This window comes from Fukomys damarensis, unplaced genomic scaffold (genome assembly GCF_012274545.1).
Source record: "Fukomys damarensis isolate Sample0158 unplaced genomic scaffold, DMR_v1.0_HiC HiC_scaffold_14, whole genome shotgun sequence".
Taxonomy (NCBI): domain Eukaryota; kingdom Metazoa; phylum Chordata; class Mammalia; order Rodentia; family Bathyergidae; genus Fukomys; species Fukomys damarensis.
In genome coordinates this window covers 36993353-37010283 of record NW_022900926.1, presented here as the reverse complement: position 1 = coordinate 37010283, position 16931 = coordinate 36993353, and the positions used below count along the sequence as shown (strand labels likewise).

General features: G+C 40.8%; 1 protein-coding gene across 1 annotated transcript in view; it reads left to right on the top strand.

The window, feature by feature from the left end:
- The first annotated feature begins 545 nt into the window (after positions 1-545).
- The window catches only part of Cep43 (centrosomal protein 43), a 63151-nt gene continuing 46765 nt past the window's right edge, over positions 546-16931 (top strand). Inside the window, exon 1 of the mRNA XM_010610567.2 lies at positions 546-690. Coding sequence (XP_010608869.1) covers positions 546-690 — 145 coding nt within the window. The remainder of the gene's footprint in view (positions 691-16931) is intronic.

Genomic DNA, 16931 nt, shown 5'->3' with positions numbered 1-16931 from the left:
CCTGACAGACACCGCCTCCGCCCCCCGCCCCGGATAGACACGCCCCTCGCACGAAGCCACACCCCTAGCCTCCCGCCCGCTCTCCCCCCTGGCGCGCACCGGAGGGACTGCGAGCGGCCTAAGCAGAGTTCCAACGTCTGTGGCCTCCACCTGCGGGGAATATGAGAGCGCCGGGCGTGAGGCCCGAGGCCACTCACGGCACCACCTAGGACAAACCTGCGGCCTCGGGCCAGCCCGCCGCAGTGACCTCACGCTGTCCTGAAGCCTCACCCACGGATACTAGAGACTTGATCCTCACAAAACAGCGCTCCGTGTATGTGGAGCCTGACCACCGCAACCCTCCGCTCCTGGCCCGGAGATGGCCCGGGGTCTGGTTAGGTCCCACCCTGGAGACTAAGTCGGCTGTGGGCCGCTGGATGAGACCTCCCTCCGCTCTGCTCCTAGTCCACCTGTCCTGAGGACCTCCCTGTGAGATATGAGAAGAACCCCTGGGGATCTAGCAGGAACTGGGGTTCAAGTGTGCTGGTCGTGAAAGTGTGCCGGCGATGTGGCAAGGGTCCATAGGCGCCCAGGCTTCCTCCCCAGCCCCGCCTTTGCACCCTCCCACCCTGGAGTCATCCCCCTTTGCTGAGGCATTAGACTCTGATCTGGACCCCGACCCTCCCACACCATATTGGTGGACAGTCACAGGTGCATTTTTTAGTAAAACTGATTTCCTTGGGGTCTTCCGTGTGAATAAAGTGGGCCTGTAACATGCTCTCCTAGCGGTGTGAACATTGCCCAAATAGCACTTATCACTGTTCAAAATAGTTACACTATTATTCCTGTAACATCTGTCTTTCCCAGCTGACTGCACATTGAGGCTGGTGTCTGTTTTGCACACCCCTGAGGCCCCACTCTCAGGCACTATGGGTAGCACGCAGCAGATGCTTAATAAATACCATCTGTGCAATGGACAAGGAACATGCTGTCCAGGCCTCTTCTGCTTCACCCTGACCCAGCTCCTGTTTTCTCTGGTTTCTTTGACTCCTGTCTCTAGTAACAAGGGGACATTCCCACTGAGGGAGCTCTTCCTTCTCTTTTCTCTTCTGCTAAAAATACTCATTTTAAAAAGCAAAACCACTTCACAAAACCCACTTCTCCCTTAAACCATGGTCCTATTTAAATATCTCTTCAAATATTTTGACCTCTACCAAACAAAAACCAAGTCCTACTTCATGAGGAGAAGAGTTACTAGAAAGGGCTAAAGAGGAGAATAGGGTATTGCCCTAGTGAGAGGGACAATGACAACAAGGCCTGCAAATCTCAAAGGCTTGGCACAAAGGGGCTATACGGAGGACGAGAGACAGGAAAGAGCTAGGCCGAGGTTTGGGCCACAAGCTATCCACACTGGGCACCAAGAACTCATCCCTGAAAACCATGAGTTCTTCCCATCCCTGAGGAGACAAAGAATGGGAATTTGGAGGGTCAGTGTCTAACTTGTTCTAGGTAGATAAAGGCCTCCTTGATGCTAATCTAGATCATGTAGGAAGGAGCGTCCCTCTAAGCAAGCCATTTTCCAGAGCCCAAAGAGTGAAGGGATTTTTTAAAAGTTGTCTTCTTTTTTGGTTTTAGTTTTTGTTTATTTTGCAAACAGTACTCTGGTTTTTGTTGTTTGTTACTTATTTTGTTTTTACAGTGCTGGGGCATGCATGGGTCCCTGGAATTTGTGTGTGCTGGACAATCACTCCACCAATAAGCCATGCTTCCAGGCCTGTGACTATCTTGATAACTGTCTAGAGGATTAGTAAAGCACACTTTTGGGCATGTCTGGGTGGCATGATCTTAAGGACTATATATGGCTGCTGGCTTCTTCCTTTCTGTCACACTACCCCTATATTCTGTTTCTCAGATGCCATGATTTGAGCAGCTGAGCTCCTCCATGCCCTTCTGCAGTGATGTTTCTGCCTTGGAGCCAGTTGACCATGGACTCAAACCTCTGAAATTATGAGCCGAAATAAATTTCTCCTCCTTTAACCTATTTATGTCAAGCATTTAGTAGAAGCATGAAAAATTGACTAATACATAGGACCTAGATAAAATTCACCATTGTGACCCCCATTCTGACCACCCATTTCCTGTTCAAAGGCCCTGTTTATTGGCATTATAGCTCTCCTTATGCTACAGTTTAGGTATAGAATGTCCCCTAAAAGTATCATGCGTTCAGATATAGAGCATTCTGATGGTAATTGGATCAAGACAGCACTATATTAAGTGGATTGATCTATTGAATTCATAGCTAAATGGACCCTTAGGAGCTGGGGCCTGGTAGGAAGAAATGTGTCCCTACCCTTAGCCTGTGACTCTGGAGGGTATATTGCTGGCTTCCAGAAGGTTAATAGCTTTCCTCCACCAGTGCCCTTCCACTAGGCCATTTCTGCCTTAGAGCTGACTGACCATGGACTGAATACTCTGAAAACCGTGAACCAAAATAAACATCCCCTTTAAACTTCAGATGTTGAGAATTTTGCCCCAGAATGGGAAAGTGACTAATTCACCATCATTGAGAGTTTCCTGTCATCTTGTCACATATTACTCCTCCCCTGCAGCAAGTGCATTGACTGTGAAGTAAGTCGTCTCACTTACAAGGGCCTGTTCAAGACCTTGTGTCTCATTTTGTATCCATAATTTTTGAATTTCTGTTTTTAAAAAGGAGCCTCTATATGTACAAGATTTCTACCCCCCAAACCTGGTAGGGAACCAGGAATGTCTATCCATACTATCCACACAACAAGATCTTAAACAAAGCCCTATGAAGATTGTGTATTTGATAAATGTTTGTGTGACAAAGAAGAAAGAGAGGAAAAGAAAGAGGCAGCTGAGGCATAGGCTGGGCAAAGGCCCCGGAGGCTGGCCAGCTTTCATGGGAACAGAGGCATTAAGGAGGTGGGCAGGAACTGAGTGGTTATTTTATTGGCCCCCACAAAACATTGTAAGAAGTACTAATTATGAGGCTTAAGAGATTGAATTAGCAAGTTCTGAAGCATGTCTTTGGAGTGGGGCAGGGAACAGGCTACCACAACTATTTTGATGAAGAGATGTCCTTCCATCAATGTGTAGATCTCAGAGGTACAGATGCTTTCAAGACACCATGTCTTCTTGGTTCTAACTCCTGGCTTCTGGTGCCCATGTCAGTGTATGCCAGGCAATGCTGCAGTAGCCAACAATTCTGAATCTCAATGACTAACTGCAACACTTACAAGCTTCAAGAAATATGAGCTTTTCCTGTGCTCCTATTCATTGCTGCTCATGGCTTGATACAGCTGTGGCCCTTACTTTGTGGAACTGTTTCATTCTGAGCTATGGCTATGACAATATGAGAAAAATAAAAAAGAAATGGAAAAGATAAGTGTTTCTCACAGTGTAAGTTATTTCCTTGAAGATGTCACTAAAACAACAAGAACCACAAGGAAGAAACTTTTTGGAACAGAAAAGGATAAATTAAATCAAAGAGCATAATATTCTGAAAGATAAAGAAATACGTTATCATTATTCTTTAATATCAAGTTTTGTGCTTTAGGGCCAAGAAGCCATCACCAAATTTTCACTCAAGAAATATATTCTCTGTAATATATCTGACTCCTGCTATGGATGGATATTTATTCTGAAAAAGGAAAAGAAAAGAAAAAACTATGAGCTTACTCATACACATGCACATGTATGAGGAAACCCCAACACACTGCTCTGCATTCATGCATAGACATTAGAAAAGGTTGTGTATTTGATCTGTTTTTAAAAGTATCTATCTTAAGAAAAATGAACAGCCATATAACCGAGCTGTTTTCCTTTAAATAAGCACTCTCGAAATACAAATAATAGTTTAATATTATATTAACTATTTTTAAATACTGCATTAATATAATGTGTAGTCTATAAATATTTCTGGGTTAACAGTTTTAAGTATATAAGTAATCCCCAAACATACTGGGAGGAGCATTTGTTTTGAAGTCAGCCATCAAATGCTCCTCAAGCTGTTAGATTCTTCCCCTCTGGGTTTTTGTCTCCTCATTAGGAAACACGAGGCTTCAGGGTATGATTGTGAGTGTAGGGAGAGACCCTAGCACACCAAAACCCCCCACACTGTGTGGTGTTCCCTCTGAATGTGACGGCCCACACAGCACAGACGTGTTTCACAGGAAGCTGCATTGCAAAGGAAAGCTGTGTTCACTTTGAGTATAAGCCTACCATTGTAACTGCTTCTTTATAAGTAAATTTTTAAAAAACCAAACATTCAAACAAGAATAAACTTCCTCCTTCCTCCCCCAAGAAGATGGAGAAATGTAGCACCCTTGCTAGCAGTGTACCAGGGTCTTTCCTCACTCTTGCCCCATCTTCTTCTCTCTTAGAGCCTGGCGTTTGTGCCTTCCACAACTCGCTGTCTTTCCTATGTCTCTCTTCCCACATGACTGAACAATGGAATGTTACTGTAAGCTTCTTCCTTGCTTCTCTCATCTTAAAACTTTTCAAATGGAAGGATATACCAAAAACTAACTAAATGTCCTAGAACTTTGTATTTTCCAAACTTGCCATATCATTTTTTTTTCCAGCCCCACATGTTCTTGTAGAACTTTACCTCTGTTCCACCAAGACACCATGTTCTTCACTGTTCTGCAGTGAATTGGGATGAGGTTTTTGGATGTCTGAATTGAGATCACAGCACAGGGATGTTGTGTGGTTTGGGAGGTCATACAGCCTCCATTGGATTTCATGTTAGGATGCTCACACTGAGAAAACCAGCCAACAGGCCATAGACAGAAGCAAGTGAACCTGTACAAGGGGTCAAAGAGCAAATTTACTGGAGAGGAACTGAGCCAGCACAAGCTGCTTCTGGGTATTTTTAGCCTTTGATGCTTCCACCTGAGCTGTGGTTTCAATATGGTTTGTCCCCTTTCAATATGGTTTGTCAGGTCAAAGTCTAATTCCCATGACAAGGTACTAAGAGCAGGAGAATTGATTTGGACAATGGAGGTTAGAGGTGGGATCTTTGGGAAGCAATTGGGATGACAAAGGGCATCAGTGGAGCCATCATTATCATACTGGTGACTTTAGAACTAAGGTTCTAAATTTGATCCCTGGTACAAAAAAAAATAAGAAAGAAAGGAAGAAAGAAGAGGAGAGGAGGGAAGAGAAGGAAAGGGAGAGAGGGAGAGAGAGAGAGTGAGTAGGGACATGTGACACCCTGCACTCTACCAGCAAGAGTAGAGTGGGACTCTACCAGCAAGAAGGCCATTACTAGAGCCAGTACCACCCTGGATTTTCAGCCGCCAAAACAGTGAGCTAAAGCAACCTCTGTTCTTTATACCTTATCTAGTCTGTAGTATTGTGTTCTCAGCAACAGAAGACAGACTGAGACATGTTGAGGGCCCAGGTGTCAAAAAACATTTAACTCATATTCCTGTTGTGACCTGTCTAAATTATGACCCACATAATTTGTGAATATAATAAAGGGTTATGCATACCACTAAGCTTTGGGGTTAACTTGTTACATAGCCTCGGTAGCTGCAGACAAAGGGAGGACAGAATTCTTTTAGAATTATTGTTTTATACATTCAGCTTTGGAATAGGGTAAATGTTTCACAAAATTATTAAACAAAATTTAATTCTTAAAATGGCAATCCCTAAAAATAACAGGAGAAAAAGAAATATATGGAACTGGGTATTGAATAAGTTGCTTAAATACAGAGATGGTTATTGTAAGTAACTTTTTCAAAACACCGTATTTTGACTCTATTTCCTAGTGGGATATACTGTAAGGCAAAGACAAAAGCAAAAACAAAAATTTCCCTGCAAAAAAATCCTAAGATTATGTTGCATATTATTAGTCATTATATAGCAGTTTTATTATGAATTTGAGTAAACAAAGCAAATCAATATTTATTTTAATGGCAATTAGGATGTTTTAAGAATAAGAAAACAATAATATGGGGCCAGGAATTTAGCCCAGTGGCACCACACCTGCCTTGCAAATGTAAAGTCCTGAGGTCAATCCACAGTACCCAAATAATGATTAGATAAACTAAGACATGCATTGGAACTTATTTTAAAATTTTGTCATGCTAAATTTGAATTGCAAATCTCATTATGAACTCATGATGTGTTTTTTTAAAATAAAAGAACATACAAAACACCTTGTCACCTAGTTCCATCCACTAAGAAGGGCCAGTGCTAAAATGTCCAACTCAGGGACAATAAGCAATAAGCAATAAGCCCTTATGACAAGGAGTGCCCTAAACGTACATGTTCACTAACGGAAAGCAGGACCCCAAGTGAGGAGGAGGAAACAGACAATATGAGTGTGCATTACAGAATCACAAGAGAGAGCTGGGGGCCCCAAAACATTGTTGGGGCCACATGGAACAGACTGGGAGCTTACCTAAAGATGCTCCTAATGACAAAATGGATCTTTTTTTTTTTTAAATCACTTGGGGCCTTTACGCTGAGGTACACCTCTGGCATTATTTATTGATTTTTTTTTTTCAGAGAAGACCTTGGTTAGTCACTAAGTTGCCCAAACTGGGCTCAAATTTTCAATTCTCCTTCATCAGACTTCCATAGTGCTGGGATTACAGGCATGCACCTGTATTTTCCCTGGCTAAAATAGAACGATTTTTGAGCACCAAAAAGAATAATTACTACAATGGATTTAAAAGATACCAAATATGCTAAAATACATGCATAATAATCCAAGGGAAAATCTTCACTGGCCACCTTTAGAGAACACACAGAAATCAACTCAGTATACTGAGCACTTGAAAACAGTAAGAATCCTTTAATTATTCCTCCTGTTCATGGTAAACACACTCTGGTCAATCAGCAGCTACTGACCAATATTACATCCTAAAGCGACCAGGTGCTGTGTGCTACCAGTCTAATACAGCAGGAGACACAAAGCAGCACAGCAAGGAATCCTAGACCATCTTGCATTTCTGTGCATTTTGCTGTTGAGCTGTTTGAAGTTATAGCTTTAGGTTTTCCTTTTAACTTTTATCTTTTGTCATTTGAACATGTCCCCCCTCCTTTTTTTACCATAGTACTTTTAGCTTCCACGCCCACATCACTAAATACACACACACACACACACACACACACACACTCACACACACAAACACACACACACACACACACACACATACGCTACTGCTGCCTTATTTTGTGAGCAGGAGCTCTGGCTCTTTGTGGTGTAATTTTGTGTCTAGAGACCATTCTCAGCTCTGAAGGGTGTTTATTGCTGCCACATCAGTGATTGTTTCCCACCCTATTCAATACACAGAGCTAGGAAATAGGTTCTGTTCATTAGGTTGATTTTGTTTGTTTTCAAGAAAATATATCATGAGTTCAGAGTGACGTTTATAAATCAAGGTTAGATGAAAGGCTTTTAATTTTATTTTTTAATTTTTACATATCTTTCCATTTTCCTTTCATCTCTTAGGAGCATGAAATGAAAAAGGGATTCTATTTCATCTAAATGCTACCTCTGTCCTTCTTCAAGATATAGCTAGTTGTTAAAAGTAATTTCCCTTTTCCTTGGGGCAGACTCTGGTTTGGGGAGCTGGTTAAACTGCAAAATAGTCTACCTGAACCAGTTGAGGGGACAACTCATAACTTGTCTTTACTAGTTTAAAATAAAGTAAGACCCATCATAAATTGCTTTCATTAGTGTCTTAAGAAACCTGCGTGGGGGGAGTCACTTGGTGTATCATTAACATTAACCTTGGTGCATGTGTGTTAAGACATCAAACAGAAGGAGACAGGGTAGAGTGTGAAAATAGGTGCTAGGGAGGAGAATGAGGCTGTGTCACACTAGGCAACTGCAAGACTGTGGTCTGGACATACTCTAAGATCTGTTCAACATGCACTGGGTGGGAGCACAGAAACCCTGCTTCCTGTCAACCCCTAACTGTCCCTCCTGCAGCACTAATCTCACTCTGCTGGGGATGCTGTTCCTGCTGCTTCTCATCCTGTCTGTTTGCAAGATACAACTCATCTTTCCTCTTCTTGAAACCCAGCCCCATAGCTACCCCCATCCAGCTCCACAGACTGAATTTCCCTGGAAGCCTAAAACCACTGGAATTATACTCTTATATATTGATTTAGCACAATCTTCAGCAAAATATGAATTCCCCAGGACAGAACTGTGAAATCATTCTCACGTACCACTGTCATGCTGTGACTGATAGAGGCAGTATACTTGACAATGTATTGTTTCAGTCTTTTTCTATCCACTCAACCAAAAGCAGTTCCCACATATGAATCCCTCAGTCTGCGTTAAAAAAAAAACAACCTATATAGCAACTTCTGGGTGAGAACACATTTTACTTTCATTGTCTTTCTTAGTTTCCTGACAACCTTGTATCTACACAAAGCAGGTATTTATATCCATTTCTCAGGCCAGGAAAATGAAGCCCAGCTGACCAATGAATGAGTAGTTTATATCTAAAACATCTTATACTAATAGGTGGGGCTTTTGGAAAGTGACTGGATCACAGGGTGTACATTCATCACTAGATTACTCCATTGATGGGTTTACAACTGGGTGTGATGTTGGGAGGAGAAGCATGGTGGGAAGAGATAGGTCACTGTGGATGTGGCCTGGCGGGGTCTCCTCCTTTGATCACTCTCAGCTTCCTGCCTGCCATGCCATGAGCTGTTTTTCTTCAGCCATGCCCCTTTGCCATGCCGCCCTGACATGGAACCAGCTAACTATGGACTGAAACCTTTACAGACTGCCAGCCCAAATAAATGTCTTCTCATTTAACTTGTGCATATTAGGTATTTGTACCAGCATTAAGAAAGTAACCAAGACAGCGAGCCAAGGATGTAGCCCAGAGCCCTAAGTCCTCAACAGTGGCTCTCCTTTCATAACACAGTAATTCTAGGAAACATTAAGAAATGGAACCTAAGCCTCCTACTCATTGCAAACCATATGGAGCCACGCTGTTGGGCCCCCTTGCCCAACTCTGTACCTATAAGTTCCACACCTTGGCTTTGGCTACCTGTCAACTCCAAGCCAGCTTTGTGTTTTGTTTCCCCATAGTGGGGCAGTAGAGGTGTGGACTAACCAACCAATATGATCTTGGATGAGACCAACACCCAGGGAGAGAAAGTAACCCCAGAGGGCCAGTAGACCCAGAGGTAAAGTATAGACCTGGATAGCAGCTTCAGGGATTTCAGTAGTACTGTCCGGTATTACCTATATGACCGAGTGAGAGATAACCACAGGAGGCTACTACTGAGAGTGTGCAGATTAGACATAGATCCCCTGAGAAGGTTAAGCTCAGGTCAGGAAGGACATAGGTCCTGTTCTCCACAGTGGGAAATGAGGCCTGCTAAGTGTTCACATTAAGTTTGAACTCCTATCCCATAGCCTGCATCCAGCAGAGACCAGAGATCAGATTGCTTTTCCTATCGACCAACATGAGAAAAGACATGTGTTGGTTTAGATGATTGCCACAACCAGGGGTGAACACACAAAGAAGCCTCTGGAGAAGGGAGGGCACCTGACAATCCACAGCCCCTGCAGCTAGGTGGAGAAAATTGTGACCTGCTGTATTCCAAGTTTGCAGACCCTAGAAAGAAACCACTCAGTCAAAAACACAGAGAAATTTTTTTATTCAATTTTTTTTTCAATTTTTTATTATTAATTTCCTTTATTTGGGGGATTTTTTCACTCTTTTCTCTCTGTTTTCTTCTTTTAACTATTTTCTTTTTTCAACCTTATTTTTATTTCTTGTATTTTGCTGTTTTTTCTTCTTTATTTTGAGTTTTTAAAAATGTGATTGCTTTGTAATACTATAACTTCATTTTTACTCTTCAGTAAGATCCCCATCTATTTTTTTCTCTCCTCATCTTCCACTGATTAATATTTCAAAATTTATATTTTTCATTCTCTAGCTTCTCACCCCCTCTACTTTTACTAGTATAACTATTATGCTTTGTGAATCTTTACATGGCTAGTTAACTCTATGCTATTATTGTTGAATATTCTTCTATTGCTAATGGAAGTACTTTTTTTTTTTCTTTTGGTACCAGGGATCGAACTCAGGACCTGGAGCTTGTGATGCAGGTACCAGAACCAAATCCTCGGACCCAAATTTTTTCCATTTGGTAGATGTTTACTGTAGGTCAATATTTGATTTATTTTAGTGTTTGTACTATAAAACCTAATGATTCACTTCAAGTTCCTAGAAAAAGAACAAGCCAAACCCAAAAGAGATCAGAGCAGAAATCAGTGAAATGGAGACTATCCCAAAGTCATTCCTGGAAGTTAGCACTGTTTACCCTGATTCCAAAACCAGACAGTGATCCAAGCAAAAGAGAATTATAGACCATTTCCTGCAGCTATAAGAATTCTCAATAAGATATTGGCAAATAGAATGCAACAAATCATAAAAAAGATCAGACATCAATACCAAGCTGGATTCATCCCAGAGATGCAAGGATGGTTCAATATACACAAATCAAGAAATCTAATACATCACATAAACAAAAGTGAGGACAAAAATCACACGATCACCTCAATAGATTCAGTAAAAGCCTTTGACAAATTTCAACATCGATTCAAAGTGAAACACTGAAGAAACTAGGTATATGAGGACCTTAACTCTATCTGATAAAAGCCATTTATGACAAACCTACTGAAAGTTTTCCCTCCAAAATCAGGAACAAAACAAGGAAATCCACTATCACCACTTCTGTTCAACATAGTATTCAAAACAAAAGCAATCAGGCAAATAAAAGAACTAAAGGGCATGTGAGAAATTGCAACCCTGTCTTTTTATCAAAGGACATAAACTGGAGCACCTTCATCTTTGACTCTAGTCCACCAACTAGCCCTCCCCCAAATGTTACCCCAGAGTTTCAAGAAACAGCTGTTCAATTTAAATTCTGCAAACATAGCTGCAGGCCAAAGAAAGCCTATCCATACCTTGGGACTTTCTGTTCCTCTCCCCCTCTCCCTTCCTGCTCTGCCTTCCCCTTAGCAATTCCTCAGATCTTCCCCTTACTCTGCTTAAACTAGCCAATTGGGATGGACTGTGAACCTTCAACCCAACCAATGGGAAAAAGGTCAGTTGCTTCTCCTGCATTAGGGATAAAAGGGGTAACCCTCCTTTGTCCTATGTGCCTACTACCTCAGGCTTGCACCCTCCTGCAGAAGTGAAAACTTTGCCTTGTAGAGACCTCTTGCCCCAAGTCTGAGTACATTCTTTCCAGAACTGACAAATTGAGTCAGGGGGCTTATTTCCAACAGGCATATGTATAAGAAAGTAAAAAGTCAAATAATCATTACTCGCAGGTGACGTAATCCTCTATATAGAAGACCTAAAAAGACTCCTAGAATCAATAACCAAATTGTACAATGCAGCAGAATACAAAATTAGCATGCAAAAGTTAATAGTGTTCCTGTACATTAATAACAAACTCACTAAGGAAGGCAATCCTCCTGCCTCAGCCTTTCAGAGTACTGGACTACAGGGATGCAGCATTACTCTGTGCTAAAATTATGCTTTCAAGCCATACTTCAAGAGAATATAACCTCCTCTAGTATGCTGTTAAGTTTCAGGGCCAGCACAAAAATCCAGACCATGGATGAGGAATTGGGGAAAGTCTCAAAACAAACTAAACAGAAACATTCAACCTAGGGCATAGACAGGAAGCTTCTTTACTTTGACATTGGTCAAAACACTTCCATTTTGTTAGTAAAAAGGGCAATGACCTTGGAGGAACAAAATGATATTCATTGAGAACCCATTTATTCACATAAATGTATCCTAAGCCTGTCTTCTGTGAAGCTGCCTTCTTGGTGCTTGCTCACCTTCATGCTTGAAACTGTATTCTCTCGGTCACTCTGCAAATCTATCACTTTGATTGAACTCTGCTTATACTCTTTAGGATTGCCTACATGTCTTGTTTGAATTCTTTCATGGAAGACACAAAGTACTGAAGTGTGAGGCCAGGTCCTTGTAGTGTTAAGACTTGGCTTCCTAATGACAAAATATCTTTCCACTTTCATCCTGGAACTACTAATCTACTAAGAATTAGTTGATCTTTTACAACAGAAATTCTTACATTTTTTGATCTTAGGATCCCCTGCACTCTTAAAAATTATTGAGGACTCCATAGGACTTCTATTTATTTAATAATACCTTATAATAAATTGAGACTGACAACATTTAAAAGCATTGAATTTTTACCAAAATATATATATTTTAATAGTATTTTCCAGGGCTGAGGATGTAGCTCAGTGGCACCATGCCTGCCTGGCAAGTGCAAAGTCCTGAATTCAATTTCTGATATCAGGGGAAAAAAGTATTTTGCAAAGCAAAACAATGCAAAGAAAATCAATGCTTTACAATTCTCTCTAGTATCTTCTTTAGTAGAAGAAAGTTAGATTCTTATATTTGCTCTTACATTCCTTCAGCTGCATTGTGCTGTTTGGTTAAAAATTACGTAGATAATTCAACTCCTCACAGATATATAATTGGAAAAGGGAAGAGTATTTTAAAAGACTTTTAGATACTAGATAAAAGCTCTAAAATTTTAGCTGCAATGTGGAATGTGAAACTATACATATCTTACTTTAGAATCCACTACTCTATCTTGAATTCTGAATGAATCTTTTACTCATGTGGGTTGGAATAATGACCCCCAAAACATTTGCATCGTACTCCTCAGAACCCATGAATATGTTCCTTACATGGAAAAAGAGATTCATTGAATATGACTGTTAAGCAAGAGAGTCAAAGAGAGCCCACATAGAAAGGCCCAACCCATCACTGCTGGCTTTGCAGGTGAAAGAAAGTGTCTATGAACCTGGGAAGGCAGCCAGCCTCTGGGAGCTAGAAAAGACCAGGAATCTGATTCCATGGAGTCTCCAGAAAGGAGCTTAGCCTTGTCTAACTCTTTAGTCTACTAGATTTTGTCAGACTTTGAAATTTGGAACGGTACCACAGCAGAATCATGTTGTTGTAAGCCACTGGGTTTGTGGTAATGTGTCACAGCATCAATACAAAACTATTGCACCATGTATGATTGCACCATCAAACATCAGTCATTTGGCAATATAGAGTCACAAAGAGTATAGCTTCATCATATTGGGAAAATCAGGAAACCATCTTCATTAAAGCCGCCACTGAACAATTCAGAAAATCCTTTAGTATGGGAAAACTTTTGAGCTCACATTCTCAGATGCAAGCTTTCCACAATTCTAACTTTTTCTTGAAAATTCCAATTTTATCACCCTCAAAAATCGTTGTCACTTGCTTTTATTGAAATGACAGACTAATTGCATTAATTAAAAAATATTTTAAATTCTGAAGCCTGAATAACCAACTCATCTGTCATTTGTTTTTCCAAATAAAGATGGCAGCTAGCTGATAGCTCAGCCACCTGAATGTTTCCAAGGAAGACAACAAGTCACTCTGGTGCAAAGTGAAGGGCTTGGTGTATTTTTATCTCACAGAATATTAAAAATGTATACACAAAGGTCAAGATTTTAAGAGTTAATAATTTTTACATCCCTACAAAGGACCCTGGTATGTACAGTTGACTTACCTTCCCGTTGATGGATAATGAAGCAGGAAATGACTTCTGCCCCCGTTGGTGCCCCCGTTCCTGCAGTTGTATCCACCATTAGTTTAAATGTCAACGCTATTAAAAGGCAAAAGTCATGTTCAAATTATTACCAAAATAATAGTGATCTTTTCTGTCTGGGACTCACCTTCCATGGTCTGTAGGTCACCTTCACAGAAATTGGTACTTGAGGGTAATATGTCCTTTGTTTGGTTTAATATATATTCTTGATTGTGGACCCTACTCCATGGAGTTACACATTAACTTAGAGTTTTGTCATGGTAGAAAACAAATTGTTTGCAAATTATTTCTATACCACAGAAAATATTACTGCAAATGTTATGTTTTGTTTCCCTGTTGGGACATTAACCAGTTTCACAACTAGATATTTCATTCCTCTTCTTTCTGCATAAAATAGTTTCTTGGGATATCTTTGAACTAGGTTTATCAACCTGGTATTTTCCACATTAATGATCAAGTATTTGATTTGCACTTACTATGTATTTGTATCCAAATTATATTTTAAATTTCTTAAAAGTTATGCTTTGTTAAAAGTTGCTATGGATTTGATCCCTGGTTACTCCCCCTGCCAAGTTACTATGGAGTCTTCTGGGAGCCATTTATGATGGGTATTTTGTGTGCACACCTCCAATTCCCAAGAGATGTAGAAGATATTTGGGGTTATGGCAATAAACTGATGCCAGATTGAGGGTGTCATGACTTGTGTTTTGATGTCCCCCAAAGCCTCATGCTTTTTCAGAAGTGTCTGAATCTAGAGGGTGTGATTGATTCATGGTAGGACTAGGCCCAAGAGCATTAGGATTAAGGGCATGAGTGCTACCTTCCTTAAGTAGTCTGAATAAGATAAAAGAGGCAGAAAGATCTGTTAAGGTCCCTTGTTGCTTTTGTTGTCTTCCACTGCTATGAACTGTTGCCCCTCTGCCATGTGCTAACCTGACTTGGAGCCAGTTGATAATGGACTGAAACCTCTACAAACATTGAGCTAAATAAACCTTTTCCACTTTAACTTTGGGTCTTGGGTATTTTGTCTCAGCAAGGAGAGAAAAGTAACTAAGACAGAGGGGGAAAAAAAAGCCTTCCCTTAAAAAGATAATTCATTTTCAAGAGACCTCATTTAAACTAGGGTAGGTAGTTACCTAAGGAAGGAGACTCTGGTTTTGGGGAAGATTTAAAATAACATGTGAACCTTAAGACTTTCAGTGAGATAAATGCCATGAGCACTTCCACCCAGGGTGCGGAAGCATGGAAGGTTAGCACTCAAGGATGAGCTGAGCCCAAGAGTAGGCCACACAATTATCGAACTGGGTAGTGGAGAAAGTGGGCTGTTCCTGCAGCAGTTTTGAAACAATACCACAGATTATTTGACCTCATTTCATGAAGAGAAGGGGTTTATATTCCATCCTTCTAAACATATTTGGACTGAGACTGTTTGAACCAACAGACCTTGTCAGAAATGGGCCTGTGGAGCTCTGATCAAAAATGCTTAGCTGTGAATCTCTAGCAGGATATCCTGACTGTGATGGGTAGGAGGAAGCCCAGGCCAAGTGGAAAGACCACAAGTTGGTGCATAAGATAGAAGTCTCAGCTCAACCTATTCTTTGGTTTGACCCAAAAGCTGTGAGTAAGAATACTTCTGACACCTGCTACTTACCCAATTAGAGAAGCCAACCTAATCCTTTCTGGTGTTGGATGTGATGTAGGTAGTGAATGTCAAAGAGCTGGGCCCTCAGATTTCTAAAATAATTTCAAAAGCATACGTACACATTTGTAAATTAACAGCTGAACATTTTAATCATAAGTTCAAATAGTAATAAAGAGCATATTTCCTGGTGTATTCTGTATTGTAGATATATGTCCTACTTCATTTTGACAGCTATAACAGAAAACTGATGGCTTGTGAACAATAGAAATTTATTTCTCATAGTTCTGCAGGTTGGAAAGTCCAAAGTCAAAGTGACATCAGGCAATTGTTTGCTGCCTCATGTGAACACAAACCAATGATGTGGCACTGGTTTTTGCAGAACGACAGAACTTTCAGAATGAAGGTCGACTGACAAGGTGACAGGAGATTTACTAATATCTGTTCCCAGCTGGCCAATGAGGAAGGTTTTTTAAGATCTTTGGGTCTGATTGAATGAAATGTTTTCATTCCTGGTTTTGTTCTTTTGGTACTTTGTTGTCATTTCATGGTCAGTACCTTTTGATCTTGATTTTGGTCCTGGTATCTCCAAGACCTGAATCTAAGGTTCTGTTGGCTTGAGACTTTTAGTTTTGACTACCTCAGTGTCATCCAGAGGTGAGACTTTAGGGGTTCTCTGAAGAGGATAGCATGTTCTATAAAACATTTTGTACAACAGTTAGAAATGAGGGATTTGGGTAGTAGGAGTATAATCCAGCAATAGAGCACTTTCCCGGCACATGCAAGGCCCTGGTTCAATCTCCAACAGTGGAATAAAAAAAGGAAAACTGGGAGAGTTAGTTTTTTTAAAAACTTGGCTATATGGAGAACAACTGAATTCCGTTCTGATTTGATTTTTTTTTTCAAGTTCTAGAGATGGAATCCAGGGCCTCACACATGCTGGGCAAGTTTTGTACCACTGAGCTACCCACCTAGCTCTGATATGGCCTTTTTTTTTTTGGTACTGGGGACCGAACTCATGACTTTGCACATGCAAGGAAGGCAGCAGAACCACTAAGTTAAATCCCCAGCCCCTATATGGACTTTTTAAGGAAAGAGGAGAGAGGGGGCTCCACAGAGTCAGAGAAGCAGAATATTACAAAGGGTTGGTTGGAGTAATACCAGGCAAGCTGTGTTAGTTGGCTGGCCATTACCAGAATGAAGATTCACTTCTCCACTAGAATCTGGGAGACAGGCCCTACTCTTTTTGATGGTAACATTATAGTGGAATGACTCTCAGTCATTTCTATAAGAAATGGTTATAATTCCAAGTGTTTTTAGTAAACCTCCAGTAGGAACTGTTCAAATCAGTGCTACAGAGGGCCTGAGTCCTGGTTCACAGGGTGGGAGTGAAATATCTCATTCCAAATATATTTTGTTGGCACATTTCAAGTGGGGGAAAATGGCAGACCTTCACAGACACAGGAAAGGCTCTGAGAGACTGGCATATATATATCTATATATATCTATATCTATATATCTATATCTCTATATATATATCTATTAAAAGGCCAGTGGAGTAGATTTTATGTGACATCCCCCTTCACCTAGGTTTTCCCTGGAAGGTAAGAATGGAATCTGAGCCAGTGGTATGTTACTCTCACTGATTCACAGTAGTTAGGTA